General features: G+C 37.7%; 1 protein-coding gene across 4 annotated transcripts in view; it reads left to right on the top strand.

Moving 5' to 3' along the window:
* COL12A1 (collagen type XII alpha 1 chain) overlaps positions 1-16,181 on the top strand; it is a 112,848-nt gene that overhangs the window by 27,315 nt on the left and 69,352 nt on the right. For 3 of the 4 annotated variants that reach the window (XM_064486940.1, XM_064486938.1, XM_064486939.1), the window contains exons 14-17: positions 7,305-7,577; positions 13,272-13,538; positions 14,000-14,192; positions 15,274-15,395. The exons of the other annotated variant lie outside the window; for it this stretch is intronic. In XM_064486940.1, the coding sequence (XP_064343010.1) occupies positions 7,305-7,577; positions 13,272-13,538; positions 14,000-14,192; positions 15,274-15,395 (855 nt within the window). The remainder of the gene's footprint in view (positions 1-7,304; positions 7,578-13,271; positions 13,539-13,999; positions 14,193-15,273; positions 15,396-16,181) is intronic. 4 annotated transcript variants of the gene reach the window in all.

A 16,181-nucleotide genomic window follows, 5' to 3' on the forward strand; every position in this document is an offset into this window, starting at 1 on the left:
CAGTGTGTAAAATACTGATTGCCAGAAGAGTCCTGCTTGGATTACTTAACCATGTGACGTGGAAATAATCCCTTCGCCCCTCTGAGCCTCAGTTTACCCATCTATAAAAAGGGAATGATCATTGCTTTCCCTTCTTCCCAAACTTACTACAAAGATCAAATAGGAGTATGTAAGTGAAACTCTTTGGGAACTGTAAGATACTCCATGTATATAAAATTCATCAAGAGAAAATAATGTTAACTTTAGGACTGATATTTAAAAATACAGCTTTTGTAAGTATTTCAAAGATATTGATTGGTTCCACTAAAGTTTTGGAGATAATAAGAGGTAGAAATAGAAATTATCTTAACTGCAGAGACATAATTCAAACAATAAAAGTATGTGATCTTTATATCTGGAGCAACAGTCAGAATTTCTGAGAAGTTTGACCTTTTCTTTTGACCTTTGAAATTCTCTTTCTCATGTACCTTATACAGGCTTCCAATATAGATTATTCATAGGATTTTTAAGGGTAAACTTTTGAGCTTTTTTTAAATGGAATAGTTGTAGATTATTTATATTTGCAAAAATTTCTCCCTTATAAGGAATATCTTGGAAAAAAATTTAATATTTTTATTTCCCTTGTACCTTTTAACCTTCTGATTTTCTTCTCCATTTCTTCCTTTAAAAAATATATTCATACCCATTCAAAATCTTGAATCTAAAAATTAATGCACTTTTGCTAAGAATAGTATAATAACAATTTTTAGAAAATAAAATACGCATTTTAATTTAACAGTAAATACATTCTATTGGGCAATGATTTTTCTAGGCCAAGTGTATAGCTAACTTGTTTATAATTTGATAGCTTTGCTAAATGGTATAGAAAATCTACCAACTTGAATGCACATGCACACATGCATATCTGATCAGAAATTATCTCAAAGGGAGACATACAGGTAGTAAAAGAAATTTAAAAAATTACTGTTCTCCATTCCCTGAGAAGGAGGAAAACTAGATGATTTGCAAGTTTAGTTTAAACATATAGTTAATTCATAACTAAATTGTAATAATAAATTTTTTTTCCCATTTACACCAAAGCTCTTTACTAGAGTAAAGGATTGCAGAAAATGCTGCCAGCTTGATTTTATTAACATGTTTATTTCATTGCATCATGTGTGGTAAACTCGACAGATATGTGAAAGCATAGTTGTGACTAAATTAAAATAATAGAAGATTTTTGCTCCTGGTTATTCCATTTCATTTTATTATATTAACTCAGCCAAATCCACATACCATATACAGGAATAGGATATGATGGTAAATGCAGGGAATGGAAAGCCCAGAAACAGAGCCAGGCAACTGCTTTTGAGGGTTGCTGTTTTTCTAATCTGTTTTTCTCTTGGGAGAGGAGGTGGTAAGAGCAGACCTTGAAGGAATGTTTCTTCCATCCAGAGGCATGGCTCAGCCAGCAAGGGCATTCTGTGGGTTGCAGATTTTATAGATTGACTGAAGTGCATCCTGTTCAATTAAAAAAGAATTAAAAAAATATTTAGTGTGGTTTCCAACCATCCCTAACTTGAATCTGTTTTCTAGTGCTTTCTTGAAATGCAGCCAATGATCAGAAAATTCCCCTGTCCCTGGAAGGGAGATTTATTATCATTGGCGTTGGGGAAGTTCATGGATGGCTCTAGTACTGGATGCAGTAGAATCACAAAGGCAGAGTTTATTACTATTTCAGATCCAAACTTCAGAAGAATCTAAGCACAAACTATTAGGTTTGCTTTACATTGTTTTTTCCTCCTTGTTGTTGTTAAAGTAGATTTAATGTAATTACGAAAACACTGCTGTACACATAAATGCACTCGTAGTCTTGAAAGAACTTTTAGTTGTCCCTGTTAGCGTTTACAGAGAGGAAAACACAAAATGAGTAATGCCCATTTTCAATTCAGAGATTTACCACAAATGAATGGAAATTTCAGTTTTGGAATAATAAGTTTCTTTTATTTTTGAGTGTTGTTTTTGCCTATAGAGAAGATGATTTTTTTTTTCAGAATTTCCTTTGTTTCCATCGCTATAGCAACCCTCCAGTGTCCAAGACATGAATGGCTTCCTGTACATCAAACCAAGCTAACTCAGCTGACATTTTGTTACAATGAAGTTTTCAGCACATCACAGGCTTTCTTCTGCAAGATGCTGAGTAACATGGGCCTCTCCAGGATGGACTGAATAAGGCCTCTGTATTTTCCTAGATTTACTGCTGCCTCGTAATTTGAAAAATCGTACATTCTGGGTATAACAATTCTAAGGTTTCCAGGGAACTTTAGCACAATCACCAAACAGCAATTCATATTTTCTTTTCTGCAAATTAATGGCTTATCAGAGAAAAATCTAAATTAAACCAGAGAGGTGACAATTAGGGAAGAAATCTCACACAGGCTTTGAGGCTGAAGGATGATTTAATGGGTTAAAGGTTTTTAAGAACTGTGTATTGCTTAAAGTGCTGAAGTTAACCTATCAGTAGTGAACTTTGTCCCTTGGCATAGTGACTCCAGGTCGTTGGTTATAAATCAAGTGTGTTTCCACATGAACATTATCCAGAGCAGATCTTCTGTATTCTACTGTGGAAAATTGGATAACTTTTGAGTTGTGCTCTAACGGAAAAGACAAATTGATTTAGAAGAGGGTTTACGTTACATTTTCAATTTAACTTCTATTTTTGAAAGTGGTATGTGAAACTCAATGAAAGCTGGCTGGAACAATCTATAAGATGAAATACAGTTTCATTTCCTAATGATTAATTTTTCAGTTATCATCATTGGCTAATTTGTGTCATAATTAGATTTGAATTGGATGATTTGCTTTTCAGAAAGCAAATGGAAAAGGGCTAAGGAAATGTCGGAAAGTTACTTAAATGAGGCCTTAGCTCTTTGGCCTTGTATGTGGAAAAAGTAGACTCAACCTCTTGTGGATGTTTAGATCATGAGAAATGCACCTGTCTAAGTTACTTCCACAGTGGCAGCAAAGGGACGCGTGCCAGCAGGCCCCAGAAGTGAGGCCCTTTGAATATATGTGAAGATGTTTTATAATCAGATCAGATACTGAGTATCCACATTTCAAAACCTGAAGAATTTTGTTGGTTTTAATTTCTGACTGAAAAGCCTCATTCCTTGTACCTCTCCTGGTACTATTCTGGGGAGAACAGAATAGAAGGGAAAACTATTGAGAAGGGATCAGAGGAATAGAGATGAAGGCCTGCTGTCATTACAGAAGATGACTTGTTTGAAACGACTGCCAGAAATTCTATTATCAGAGGTCAAAGTAATACACAAAGCACAGGCGTATGGTCCAGAACAGCAGAAAACAAGTACCATGAGATCAAATATTATTGAAGACAGTGTCCCTTAGGTGAAAAATGTGAACAAACCCAAACGTCATAAAACAGACATTTGTAAGTCTTGGGGGAGAGGGAGAGGGGGAACTCCAGGTGAGGGGAGCCTTTGCGAGAGCAGAGGGGGCTCCAGGCTTGAGGAAAAGTGGAGACAAAGTGGCACGAAGTCTACCGGACTTGGCTTCCATTCACTGCCATGGCTTCTGCGTCTTTCCCTTTCGAAGAACAGTCATCTTTGCTGGAGAGAGGCTTTAGACTGGCCTTCTGACATCATTCTTAATTTTTAGTTTTTTGGGGGCCAGGTAACTAGGTTTATTTATTTATTTTTTTAATGGAGGTACTGAGGACTGAACCCAGGACCTCACGCGTGCCAGGCATGTGCTCTACCCCTGGGCTACATCTTCCCTGACTTGACATCACACTTATTGCCCTCTTTCCTCTTCCTTCCTAGGTTTGCTAAAAATAGACTCTCCCCCAACCCCAGTCTAACCGAACCAAGCCAAATAATCTCTTTCTGTAGTTACTGATGTCTGAAGTTCCTTAGTCTGAGGGCAAAATGTCCAATTCAACAGATTAAACCAAAGCAAACACCTGGCTTGGGTCAAACCTCAGTCGTAGGAAAATGTGATCAACTCTTGACTAAGAAGCACGTGTTAAGAGCCGTTTCCTCTTGAGACAGGATGGAGGAGGGGAGAGAGTGGTGAACATCTCCTACACACATTATGGGATGGAAAGGATATGAGAAGTTGCAGTCAACTTCTCAGTTCTCCAAGAGTTAGCCTTGGGGTCACACCGCTACCTTAAGTGTGATGTTGTGTGTGGCCATAGACACACACAGTGTATAAGCCATCAAGCCATCCTACACAGCGTCACTGTGTCTGTCGGTTTTGACTAGTTTTGCTTCCACCACACCAGTCTTTATTTCACTTCACCTAGCTCCCATTCAGAATGAAAGCAGGCGTGAGGGTTTCTTCCCACACTGACCAAACATAAATTCCAAATCAGTGTCCCCCAGGCCTCCGAGAGGAGCAGCAGAGAGAAGGGAGTGTGGAGGAATTAGGATCACAGAGGAGATTGAAACATTTTTGGAAAGCACCATTGCTCAAGCACATCTCCAGATATTCTAATTTAATGGATGTGGGCATGGCCGAGTTGTTCGCTGTCTGGGTGATTTGTGTATCTGATGGGGTCCAGTCTAGTTATTTTGCTGCTGAGGACCTCAGGGCCCCAGGAGGTGACAGCTTGCTTAGCTGGTTGCACACCTAGTCCCCAGACCAGCTTGGCCACTTGGCAGCCTGCCACTTATATCACAAGATGCAACCCAATTGCTTCTTTTTTTGGGCAATTTAACATCTGGCCAAGCCAAGCTTCCATTTTTAAAACCTTTAAGGGTTATAGATCTGATAAAATAGACTTGTCAGGAGTATACCATATTTTCAAGATTCTTGGATGTAATGCAACGACTTGAAAACCCAACTCTCCTGCTTTTTGGAGAAAAAGAGTTTATCAATGTGGTTGACAACAGTATAAACTTAACATTTAGGGTTATTTTTATCTAACTGACTGACTGACATACAGGGAACCCATGGAAGCACTTTATCTTTTCAATCTTGGCTTCTGAATTGAGGTATCTTTTCCCTTTCTTTGGATTCCACGTTTCTTTGTCATGAACGTGGAATGTTGCTAAGCCAGTGCCTGCAAACAATGCCTTTATGCACCAGGCAGAAACTATAATTTTTTGAGGATTTTTTTCCCGTAATTGAGAATTTACTCATTGTTCACTTGAATTAGTGTCGTCAGAACTCAGAAAAGTTTTTTAGTTATTATTTTATTTGAATCTTAAAGAGTGCTTTTGCAGATTATTTCCAGGACCTTGACGAACCTTGCAAAGGTCTTTATGGCAATTTTACTGACTTTTTGTTCTAGATTTCCAGGTGGTGAGTGTTAACATAGTTGATTGAAATTCATGGAAATACATGTCTAGTGATAGAGGCTTCTTTTGTTTGTAGCCCAGAGTGTCTTTGTGAATGTGTTTTTTGTTTAACCACAATTCCCTTCCTATTATTTTCTCACAGTGAAATCATTAGCCTGTGTTTGTGAGCTTGATGTCTGTTGTCATGGAAATAAACAGTGTCGCAAATTCAATGCCATAGAAAGTAGGGAGAAAAACAGGCTGAGAAGCACAACCTTTGGGAAAAAGGAGAAAATGAAATTTACTCTTTGTAAATTGCTCCTGTGTTAATTTGGAAGATAATTCCCATGTTCTAGCTAATTTTATTTGTCTTGGACTTTTTGGATATGTTATTAATGCAGTTTTAGCTCATTTAAATTCAAAATTACCTTCAAGTACTCTTTCAGAACAGCTGTTGATAACTGCAGTTTAGGAAATTTAAGAGAAGAGGCACATATGAAAAAAAGATGTAGTGTATATCAAAGCAAAGGAAACATGTGCTGTAGATTTAAAACTCAGAGACCAGTAGTTGGGATAGTGATCACAGCAAAATAAAAAAACCAAAAAACAACCCAACCCAACCCAACCAAATATACAAACTGTTTATATTCCTGTAAGTAGACGATATGTAAAGATGTGTGACCCTTTAAGTAGCAAATACAATTAAAGAAGATCTTCAAATGAGGATTAGCCTCAAGTACAGAAAAAAAGTCAGTATGTTCTTGAAAATAAATATTCTTGGTTGCCGTGAAATATGTAACTAATTTCCCTCCAGAGATGAGATGTCTTGTCAGCAGTTAAAGTTATTTATAATGGAGTTAGAATTTTCCATTTGGGCTTGGAGTCTGGTAGGATGCCCAGCTCCTATTTTATTTATTTTTCCCTCTAAATTCTACCATATATGATAGGTTTTTTGTCCACTCAGATTTCTTTTTCATTTATTGTTCTCTTTACTTGATGGACTGAAATTTGAATAATTGTGATTATTTTTAAGATATTCATTTTTATTCTTTGATTTTGGAAAAATAATAGCCTTCAACATTCTTGTAGTAGCATTATATATCATTTTCTGGAATACTCAACAATTATTGGTAAAATGTAAGCTGTAGAAGCAGATAATTTTATATTTATGTCATACTGTGGCATAAACTCTAGTAAAGTTAGCCAATATAAAGTGACCTGTATATTACATGTAAATTATGGAAAGTTAGGGTTTTATTTGTAGACATCTGTGACACCTATTAAGTTGAGGTTTCCGTATTTTTCCATTTGGGTTGTGTTTTTATTTTTGAATGAGAGAGCCAAAGTTTAGTAGCAGACATTTTTGATCAGCTAGAACAAGTGGTATGTTTTATTTTGATGACTAATCACTTTTAGGTTTTCCAGAAGAATGGGTGGTTTTTAGTTTCATTAGGGTTAAACTATACTTAAAAGTTTGTGCTTCTGCTTTTTTTAACTACATAAGCAAATAGAGTCTCCACCCAAAAAAGATTGTTGGTATTAAGATTTGCAAGTAATATGAGACTGTTGAAGTTTTGTAAATGGTACCTTGAAACTGAGCTTATTTGAATAAGATAAGAGGAAAAGATGATGGTAAAGAAATAAGGATCTTTGTGAGCAGTGGGCTATCATAAGGTGAACTGAACTGTAAAATTTGGGGATTTAGATGCACTTTTTTCCTCTGGAAATGTTTTTAATGCATGTACTTCATAATTGGATGTCATTCTTATCCTGAAGGACATACAATCTGACTGGATATATAGAGGCTGGGGTGACAGACAGAAATCAGATATAACTCTACAGTTTAATCCCATCAGTGTGTTCTGCTGACAGAAGAGGACAGACAGCTCAGAAAGAAGACATAGACAACTTTAGACATAATTGAGTTTGAGTCCAGCAAGTCAAGATGTCTACCGGGATGAAGGTGTATTTACATGTCTAGCAGACGTTAAAAAAATGATCCCCCTTTAATTTCTATTCCAGAGCGTGGTTCACCTCAGGATTTGATTACTAAAGATATCACTGACACATCCATTGGGGCTTATTGGACATCTGCTCCAGGAATGGTTCGAGGTTACAGGGTCTCATGGAAATCGCTTTATGATGATGTTGAGGCTGGAGAGAAGAATCTTCCTGGAGATGCAATTCATACTGTGATAGAAAATCTGCAGCCAGAGACCAAATACAGAGTTTCAATATTTGCAACTTACAGTAGCGGAGAAGGAGAACCTTTAAGGGGAGAAGCCACAACTGAATGTAGGTAACATTCCGAGTGTGTCTGGGGCATGTGTTGGTCCTACCTAATAGCTGTCAGCTGGTGATAACCTCTTGCAGTTTTTCTGTTTATATGATAAATGGGGACTGAAAAATTAGGACCTTTAATGAATGTGGTTTAAATTCAGGTTCGTTTCATATCTAAAATTATATCAAATTTTGAAATACTGAATTTCTTCCAACTAGCTATACAGTTGACCCTTGAACAATGTGGGGGTTAATCTGAGTTTAATTTATATTCAGCCCTCCTTATCCGAGGTTCCTCTGCATCCCAGTGTGAAACCAACCTTGGGTCCTGTTCTACTGTCATATTTGCTATTGAAAAAACCCTGCATATAAGTGGATCCATGCAGTTCAAACCGGTGTTGGTCAAGGGTGAACTGTGTTTGTCTCTCTCTCTCTCTTTTTGTTTTCTGGTGAAATGATCAACTAGATAAGAAACTCCAGTAGTAAAAAGATCAGAAGCTATGAAGGCAAAGAGAATTCAGGCACGTTAATGACCTTGAGCAAGTTATTTAAGGTTCTTTGAGCCTCAGTTTTTGAATGTATAGAAGGCAGCCTCAGATTGTCTTGAGGAGTGAATGGAATAAAAGTGGGTGAAGCAACAAGCATAACGCCCAGCTCCCTAGAGGTGATTGATAAATGACATGGCTGTGGACATTATGATTATTACACACCCAAGACTCATTCTAGATTATTTTTACTATGTTTATTGGTAAGACTAAATCAAACCTGCTTAATTTTCTGGTGGCTAGGGTTTACCTTACTCTCATTAATATTCTTTCTTATGAAAAATTTTGAATGACCTATTGTCATTTATTATCAGATGGCTAATGAAAGATGTGCTGGTATTTCCTAATTCTTTTTCCTAAAAAGTGATTTGTTAAGTATGGGCATTTCCAAGAATTTATAGGAAAAAAGTTTATTCCTTTTGTTTTGGGAGGATTTTAGGAAAAGGGGAAAGATTGGGGCATTCTTGCATTTCCTTTTTTAGAAAGAAGTGGAGCAACTGAGTAATTTTTCTGCCAAAGGAGGAGAGAGGGAAGTGCCATCAACAATTTTACTTAAGTTCTGTATCCTGATTTTGAGTTGTCCAAATTAAAATCTTTTGGTCTGAGTTCCCTGAAGAATTCATCTTTTTTTAATCACTGGCAGACTCAGTTGGATATGTCTGAGCTTAAATTTGTGTCAGAATTAACCAGATTAAAACAAAGCAATTTCTTATAGGAGATTTAAATATATGAAAAAGCATATTTCTCAGATATCCACATTATTGATTTTCATGGTAGTGAATGAAATCTTGTGTCTGAATATAATGACTGATATGGTTTAAGGATCCTACAGAAATTCATCTCTATTTCTGGCAGAAATTCATTTGTTGTAAAGAGAAGACATGTTATAAATTTAGGCCACATATGCCGTATATAGCTGCATTTATTTGTAAGAGTAAAAATACAACTCATGTGACTGAGAAATTATAAAAATATTTGTATTTAGAGGGAAACTTTTTCAAAAATTCTCCATCATTTCTTCTTCTGAGAAGATTGAATCTTCAGATATTAATTTGGCATTAAAAATCTCCATGAAAGATATGTTTTAGCCAGAAACAAGTATGTTAGCAGAAATCCTAAATAAACTTTCATCTCTAAGAAGCTGAGCACCTAAGAAATTTTCAGTGTTTCTTGGCTAATTGATTGATTTAAAGGTGAGTGAACAGAAAGGTCTCTTTTGAACTATGAATGGAGTAGACAGGAATGAAAGTTACATTTTTTTTAGAGTGTATGCAAACTATTCAAACAGCTAAGCAAATAAGAGAGAAGACAGGAACCTTTCTTTGTTCTACTACGGTTTTGTTGCTGTGTTTTGCTTTGCTCTCTTTGTGGGAAGTAAAGTAGTTTAGAAAGTGCTTTGAGAAATCTGAGTCAGATGTGGTGTATTTGGGTGATGGATGGATCCTAAATGGTGTGGATAACTGGGCAGAGTCACTAGGTCATGCTCTTAGAGTCCCTTATAAACTTCCAAGGGGACATTTTGGAAGTATTTTCATGAAATTTTTCCTGCCCTCACCTGCAACTCAGAGACATGGTATGCAGACTGTTTACAATGAAAACCACAAATTGTGGCTAAAAAGCCAACAAATGGGAAACTTTCTCTTGGCCTTCCCGTTTATGGCTGCTGGTTTAGCAGAGGTACAGTGGATGTCAAAAAGTATCTTGTGAGTGACTAAAACATGAAAGGGTTTAGAATGTGAGTGTTACAGCATTTTACAGCCTGTCAATACCTAAGAATGAACTGAAAAATCTTGCTTTTTACTTATGGGAAGCCAACAAGGCTTTTTTTTTTTCCTCCCTAAAATCCAAAATTCCCCATTAAAACTAGTATGAGATACATTTGTACCTTATTTAACTTCAATTCCTTTATTTTAAAGAGTTAATTAAAAGGCAGGAATATAATTTAGAACCTTGAAGCATTTCAAGGTGTGAGGTACAATATTTGACTGTTATTAACATATTTAAGCTTGGGATCCTGTTTTTTTGGGAACATAGCTTTCTTTTTGGACTAACACTCCTAAGATTTATATGTCCATTTTTCTCCATTCTGAATTGTGTGAAACTGGTTTGAGAATTTTGCATGAGAAAGAGATGTATCATTCCACTCATTACCAAGTCCAAGTTCGTACTGCTCACCACACGACAGGCCAATAAATTGAAAGATGAGTTGTTAGGACAAGGAATAGCAACTTTATTCAGAAAGCTAGCAGACACAGAAGATGGTGGACCAGTGTCCCAAAGAACCATCTTTCGTGAGTTAGAATTCAAGTTTCTTTTATACTAAAAAGGGAGGAAGTAAAGTCAAACATTTTTTTGGTTTCCATCAGGTTCCAGAGGGGATGTGTTCATTTCTTCCTTCCTGCAGAGTCATTCATAGGTGGGCCTGGTTAGGATGTTTCCTGTGAGCTAAATTAAAGTCTTTTAGCTTAATGCTCTTTGTCTGGGAGGTGGGGTTCCCAGAGATGGGCCATTATGTGTGATTTAAACTTATAGGCAATATCCCTTTAGTGATCAACTTAGAATACAAAGGTTCTTCCCTATTATACACTGAACAGAAGTTTAAGAGATAGAAACAAGAGGCCAGATGACATATTTTAGCGCAACGCTTTCTAGAAAAGTGTTAGAAACACATTAGCTTATTCAATATTTGTGACAATTGGTAATGATAATAATCCAAATAGGTTACCCTATGAGGCATTTTGAACGACGTAGGTCCACAGAAAACACCCCACTGGGTCTTTCTTTCTTTAAATTGAATTAAAGTCAGTTTACAATGTTGTGTGAATGTCTGATGTACAGCATAATAGTTCAGTCATCCATATACATACATGTTCGTTTTCATATTCTCTTTCATTATAGGCCAGTACAAGACATTGAATATAGTTCCCTCTGCTGTACAGTATAAATTTGTTGTTTATCTATTTATATGTAGTAATTAGTATCTGCAGATCTCAAACTCCCTATTTATCCCTTCTCACCCACTTCCCCCACTGGTTTGTTTTTAGTTCTGTTTCTATTGATTGATTTTTCTTCTTATTATGAGTATCTTAGTCAGCTCTAATGGCCCTAATAAAATAATGTTGACTGGGTGGCTTAAAAAAAAGAAATTTATTTTCTCACAGTCTGAGAAGTCCAGATTAAAGTTCTGGCAGAATTTGGTTTCACATGGCGTTTCCTTAGTCTGTGCACGTGGAGAGGGGTGGGGATAGGGAGGGAGGGAGGGAAGAAGGGAGAGCACATGCACACAAGTTCTCTAATGTCTCCTCATCTTTTATAAGGATTCCATGTGCATCAGATGAAGGCTCTACCTTTCGGACCTCATTTAATACTAATTACCTCCCCAAAGGTCCAAATATTATCACAATAGAGGTTAAAGCTTTAGCATATGAATTTTGGGGAGACACAATCATTCAGTCCACAATATGGGTCCTATTTTTTTTTTCTTTCTTTGCGTTCCTGGTAACTTATTAGCAGTCAAACAATATGAATTTTACTCTATTGGGTGCCAGCTGTTTTTATGTTCTTAATCAATACCCTTAAGCTTTGTTCTGGGATGCAGTTAACTCAGTTGGAAACAGTTTGATATTTTTGAAGCTTTCTTTTAAACTCTGCTAGCGCTAGACCAGAGAAACCTTTAGTTTAGGGCTCATTTTGCTCCCCTCCTGGGGCAATAACCTCCCTAGTACTTTATATTAATGTTCTGGAGATTTTGAGGTTTTGTACTCTGGCGAGGGCGAACATTTCTGGCCCTGCATGAGCTCCAGGAATTGTTCCTTCTGCTCATTTTAGATGGTTCTTTCTTTGGTTTTCAGTAGTTTCTTCATTCCTATGCCCTGATTAGTACTGGGTTGAAGACTCAAGGAGGACTCTTTTGCAGGTGTTTGGAACTTTTTCTCAGTAACACCGTCTTCTCTGCAGGACTTTGCTCTGTGAGTTCTAGGTGCCTTGGACTCCACAGACTCACAAAACCACCTCCTCAATTAAGGGAGACCACCAGGCTACATCTGAGTTCTCCCTTCCCGTACTGGGGCTGGGAACGCTCTCCAAGCAGCGAGTCAGGGCAGTGGTCAAACTCATTCTCATTTGTTTCTCATTGCTCAGGGGTCACAGTCCTGTCCTGCCTAATGTCCAATGTCTGAAAAATGTTCATATATATTTGTATGTATACACACACACACACACACACACATATATATATATATATAGAAATTTTTTCAGGATTCTTTTTAGTTGTTTCAAGTGGTCCTTGCCAGTTAGAGCACAAAAATTTCTTTTAGAATCAAGAAAAGTTCTTCCCAGAGTTTCCTTCAGCTTAGTCTCTCCCAGTAGAAGATGCTTATGACCTTTGAATGCTGAGATGACTGAACTGAATGAAATGATTCTGCTTGTAAGCTCTAATTATGTATGAAAAAAAGGGATCTGTTGGGTATTTGTGGACTTGGAGACCTGTTTCTGATATAGTTATTAAAAGAAAATTTAACAAATAATACGTTTGCATAATATATTTGTAATAATAATATGTTTGTATCAAACACTTTTTCCATATAGTGCTTCCTAAATCCACTCGGCATATACCAATTTATCTCCAGATCCCTTGAGACATTTTTCTGTGTCAGAGTTTCCTGTTCCTCTGTGTTGATAGTGCTACATGACAACAGAAAGGATAGTGTTAACTACAGACACTCCGACTAGTCATTTATTCATTGTACCTTTTTCTGAAAAGACTCGAGTAATATTTCTGACCCTATATTCATAATTTTTAGTATTCCCCACAGTGTGATTGCTTTAGGAATTCTTTACAGATGGAAATATAATAAAAATTCTAAAAGCTCATCTCTGGAAATGGATGTTTACTTTACTAAAGTCTCTGGAATGCAAATAGGAAATCCTTGCAATAAGAACTTCCATTTTTCAGTTATTAGCCAGATAAAGAGAAAACATCTTACTGTGACCTCGCTGAGATGAGGCTCACATGCCATCCTGAACTTATGAGAGATCACAAGGCTAAGTAACAGAATTGTGTACCTATTTAAGAAACCAAATAGCGTCTTTTCACATAAATGTGTCGGTGGGCATAAACATTTTCAGCGTGGTATAACGTTGTAATCTTCCTTTTATTTCACAGTATCGGAAGATGCAAAAACCTTGAAAGTGGATGAAGAAACAGAAAACACAATGAGAGTCACCTGGAAACCAGCACCTGGGAAAGTTGCCAACTACCGTGTTGTGTATCGGCCCCGTGGGGGCGGGAGACAAATGGTGGCCAAAGTGCCACCCACAGTCACCTCCACAGTGTTAAAGCGGCTCCAGCCCCAGACCACATATGACATCACAGTTCTGCCCGTTTACAAGACAGGAGAGGGGAAGCTGAGGCAAGGATCAGGCACAACAGGTACAAAATGATAACAGATTTTTTTGGGAAAGTGTGTAATATCTTAAAGGGAGATTTTAATACATCTGGTTCATTTGTAAGTGTCCGAAACCGATTCTGCAATGAATTACATTATAGTGGTTAGATAGGATGCCTAAATAGCACCTGGTTTTTACCAATCTAGTTCCTGGTAAAATGATTCTACATATCAATGTCCTCGTGCTAAGCTAGCCTTCTGAACTGTGAGTACCGTGTACACTTCCACTTGGGCAGAACTCACTTGTGATGATTTTTATTGGGTGTGATAGCTTGTGCTTTCTGACTTAACCCTTTTTATAAATATATGTTTTGAAGCATTTTGTGATGATTCTTGTGTAGATCACTTAGATATTTTGAATCCAACTTATTATTATAGGGGCTAATAAAAAAATCCCAAAGCCTAGACTTATGAACAATATTTGAAAATATTATTATCTTTACAGCTTCTCGGTTTAAGTCACCCAGAAACCTCAAAACATCTGACCCGACCATGTCAAGCTTCCGGGTGACCTGGGAGCCCGCGCCCGGGGAAGTGAAGGGTTACAAAGTCACCTTCCACCCCACGGGGGATGACAGAAGGCTGGGGGAGCTAGTGGTTGGACCATACGACAACACGGTTGTTTTGGAGGAACTTAGGTAGGATTGCAGTTTATTCAATTTTTGTTAAAAGACTGAATAACTGATGTAAATTAGCAGGCCTTCCACAAATGATCACTTATGTGTCTGTTTGCCCTTCAATTATTTAAAATCAGCCAGAGTTGCTTTCTCATCCTTGGTGTTGCTGAAGTTGAGGTTCAGGTTCAGAGACGAATTCAGGCCTGAGCAATTGTAATGTTTTAATGATTTTTGTTGTTAAGTGATCAGGAATGGTATTTTTTCTGTAACGCCTTGCTTTTAAAAAGTTAACATCCATATTGCACAGTTTCACCAAAAGCAGCTTGTCCCCAGCCCTCCTGTGGGAACATGGGGCTTCCTGTGCCTTCTGGAAAGGCCCAGGTGACTGACGCTGAGACGCCAGGGTGGGCCGTGGGAGAGAGCAGGCAGGCCTTTGTGCTCCGTGTCAGCTGGCAGGATGGGGGGGTGCTGATGCCGGGTCTCACTTCAGGCTGTGCAGTGGGAAACAAGGAGGTTCACGTTTGAATGGCACCCTACATTCACTATGGTAAAAAGAGTGGACTGCTGTGCCCTGCCTGGTGCAAAGTTTGTCTGCTTCAGCCATTCATTCAACAATATTGAAATCTCATAAATTTCATGTAAATGCTCGCTGCTTCCTTTAATCAGAATAGGGAGGATGGAATTTATCGAGCCTCCAGTGGGCCAGGCACTGTGATGCGTGCTTTATGTTCCCGGGCAACTACACAAGCATTGTTTTGTTAGAGCCCATTTCTTGAAGCAGTAAGAGTGCCAGCCTGCTGCTCCCCTGACGTGCCCAGTGCCAGCTGGGGATTCTGCATCTGATGGAAAGGCGAGACAGGGATCGGGGCTGTGACCCCTGGGCTTCTCTGAATGCCTGCAGGCTAGTTTCCCTTGACACCTCACAGTGTAAACTTAAACTGGAATGTGATGGAAATTATTTTTCTTCCCTTGCAATGTTTTGTATTATAACTTCCTCCGAGTGAAAGTTTGTAAATCACGATGAATGTTTTTAACGAAACGAAAAGAAAATGCTTCCGCTCAAGCCTGTTACACATACAGACTATGTATTTTAACGTTTCAGGGCAGGCACCACCTATAAAGTAAATGTTTTTGGAATGTTTGATGGAGGAGAAAGTTCACCACTCGTTGGGCAAGAGATGACCACCCTTTCTGACACAACTGTAATGCCAGTTTTATCCTCTGGTAAGAAACTGAGTTGCAATCCCCTAGGAAAACTCAGTATTACAAAGCTTTTTCAACTGTGAATTGTTAGGTTAACTATACAATGAAAATCAACTATTAAAGTTTTACACTAAGATTTATTTAAATAATTTATATACTTAAACATTTGTTCAAACAGCCAGCTAAGCATACTTTTGCTGACATTTTTTTAAGGCTTTGTCAGCATTGCATTAGTTACTTAGTACTGTATGATTTAAAGATGAGTTTTTACAATTGGTAGATAATGTACATTTTCTCTCTTTGTAGTGACTGAAAGGCAGTTTTATTTTGTTAAAGTGATTAGAAATGATTTACTTGGGCTGAGCGGGCAGCCTTGGGTTACAGAAATAGGTCGGCAGCTCCGACTTTTCTGCTTGTGCCACGATTACAGCTTTGAAATACATGAAGCTAGTTTTGAACGGTCTTAGAGGTGGGAGAGGTGGATAGAGTTTCCTTCTAAATATTTTCCATCATTTGCTAAAAAAGAGTAGGTGTGGGCAGAGCAGGAGCAGACGTAGAAAGGTTTAGGTGCTTGGAGTTGTATTTGGGAAGCCTCACTCCTCACGTACCGTCCAGTACACGAGTGACACCCTTGTAGTGTGATGAGCATCACTGAAATTTTCTCAGTGAGGTTTTCTTTCTTTCTTTCTTTCTTTCTTTCTTTCTTTCTTTCTTTCTTTCTTTCTTTCTTTCTTTCTTTCTTTCTTTCTTTCTTTCTTTCTTTCTTTCTTTCTTTCTTTCTTTCTTTTTTTGTAATATAAAGATCAG

The sequence above is a fragment of the Camelus dromedarius genome, chromosome 6, assembly GCF_036321535.1.
Source record: "Camelus dromedarius isolate mCamDro1 chromosome 6, mCamDro1.pat, whole genome shotgun sequence".
In the NCBI taxonomy this organism is placed as follows: domain Eukaryota; kingdom Metazoa; phylum Chordata; class Mammalia; order Artiodactyla; family Camelidae; genus Camelus; species Camelus dromedarius.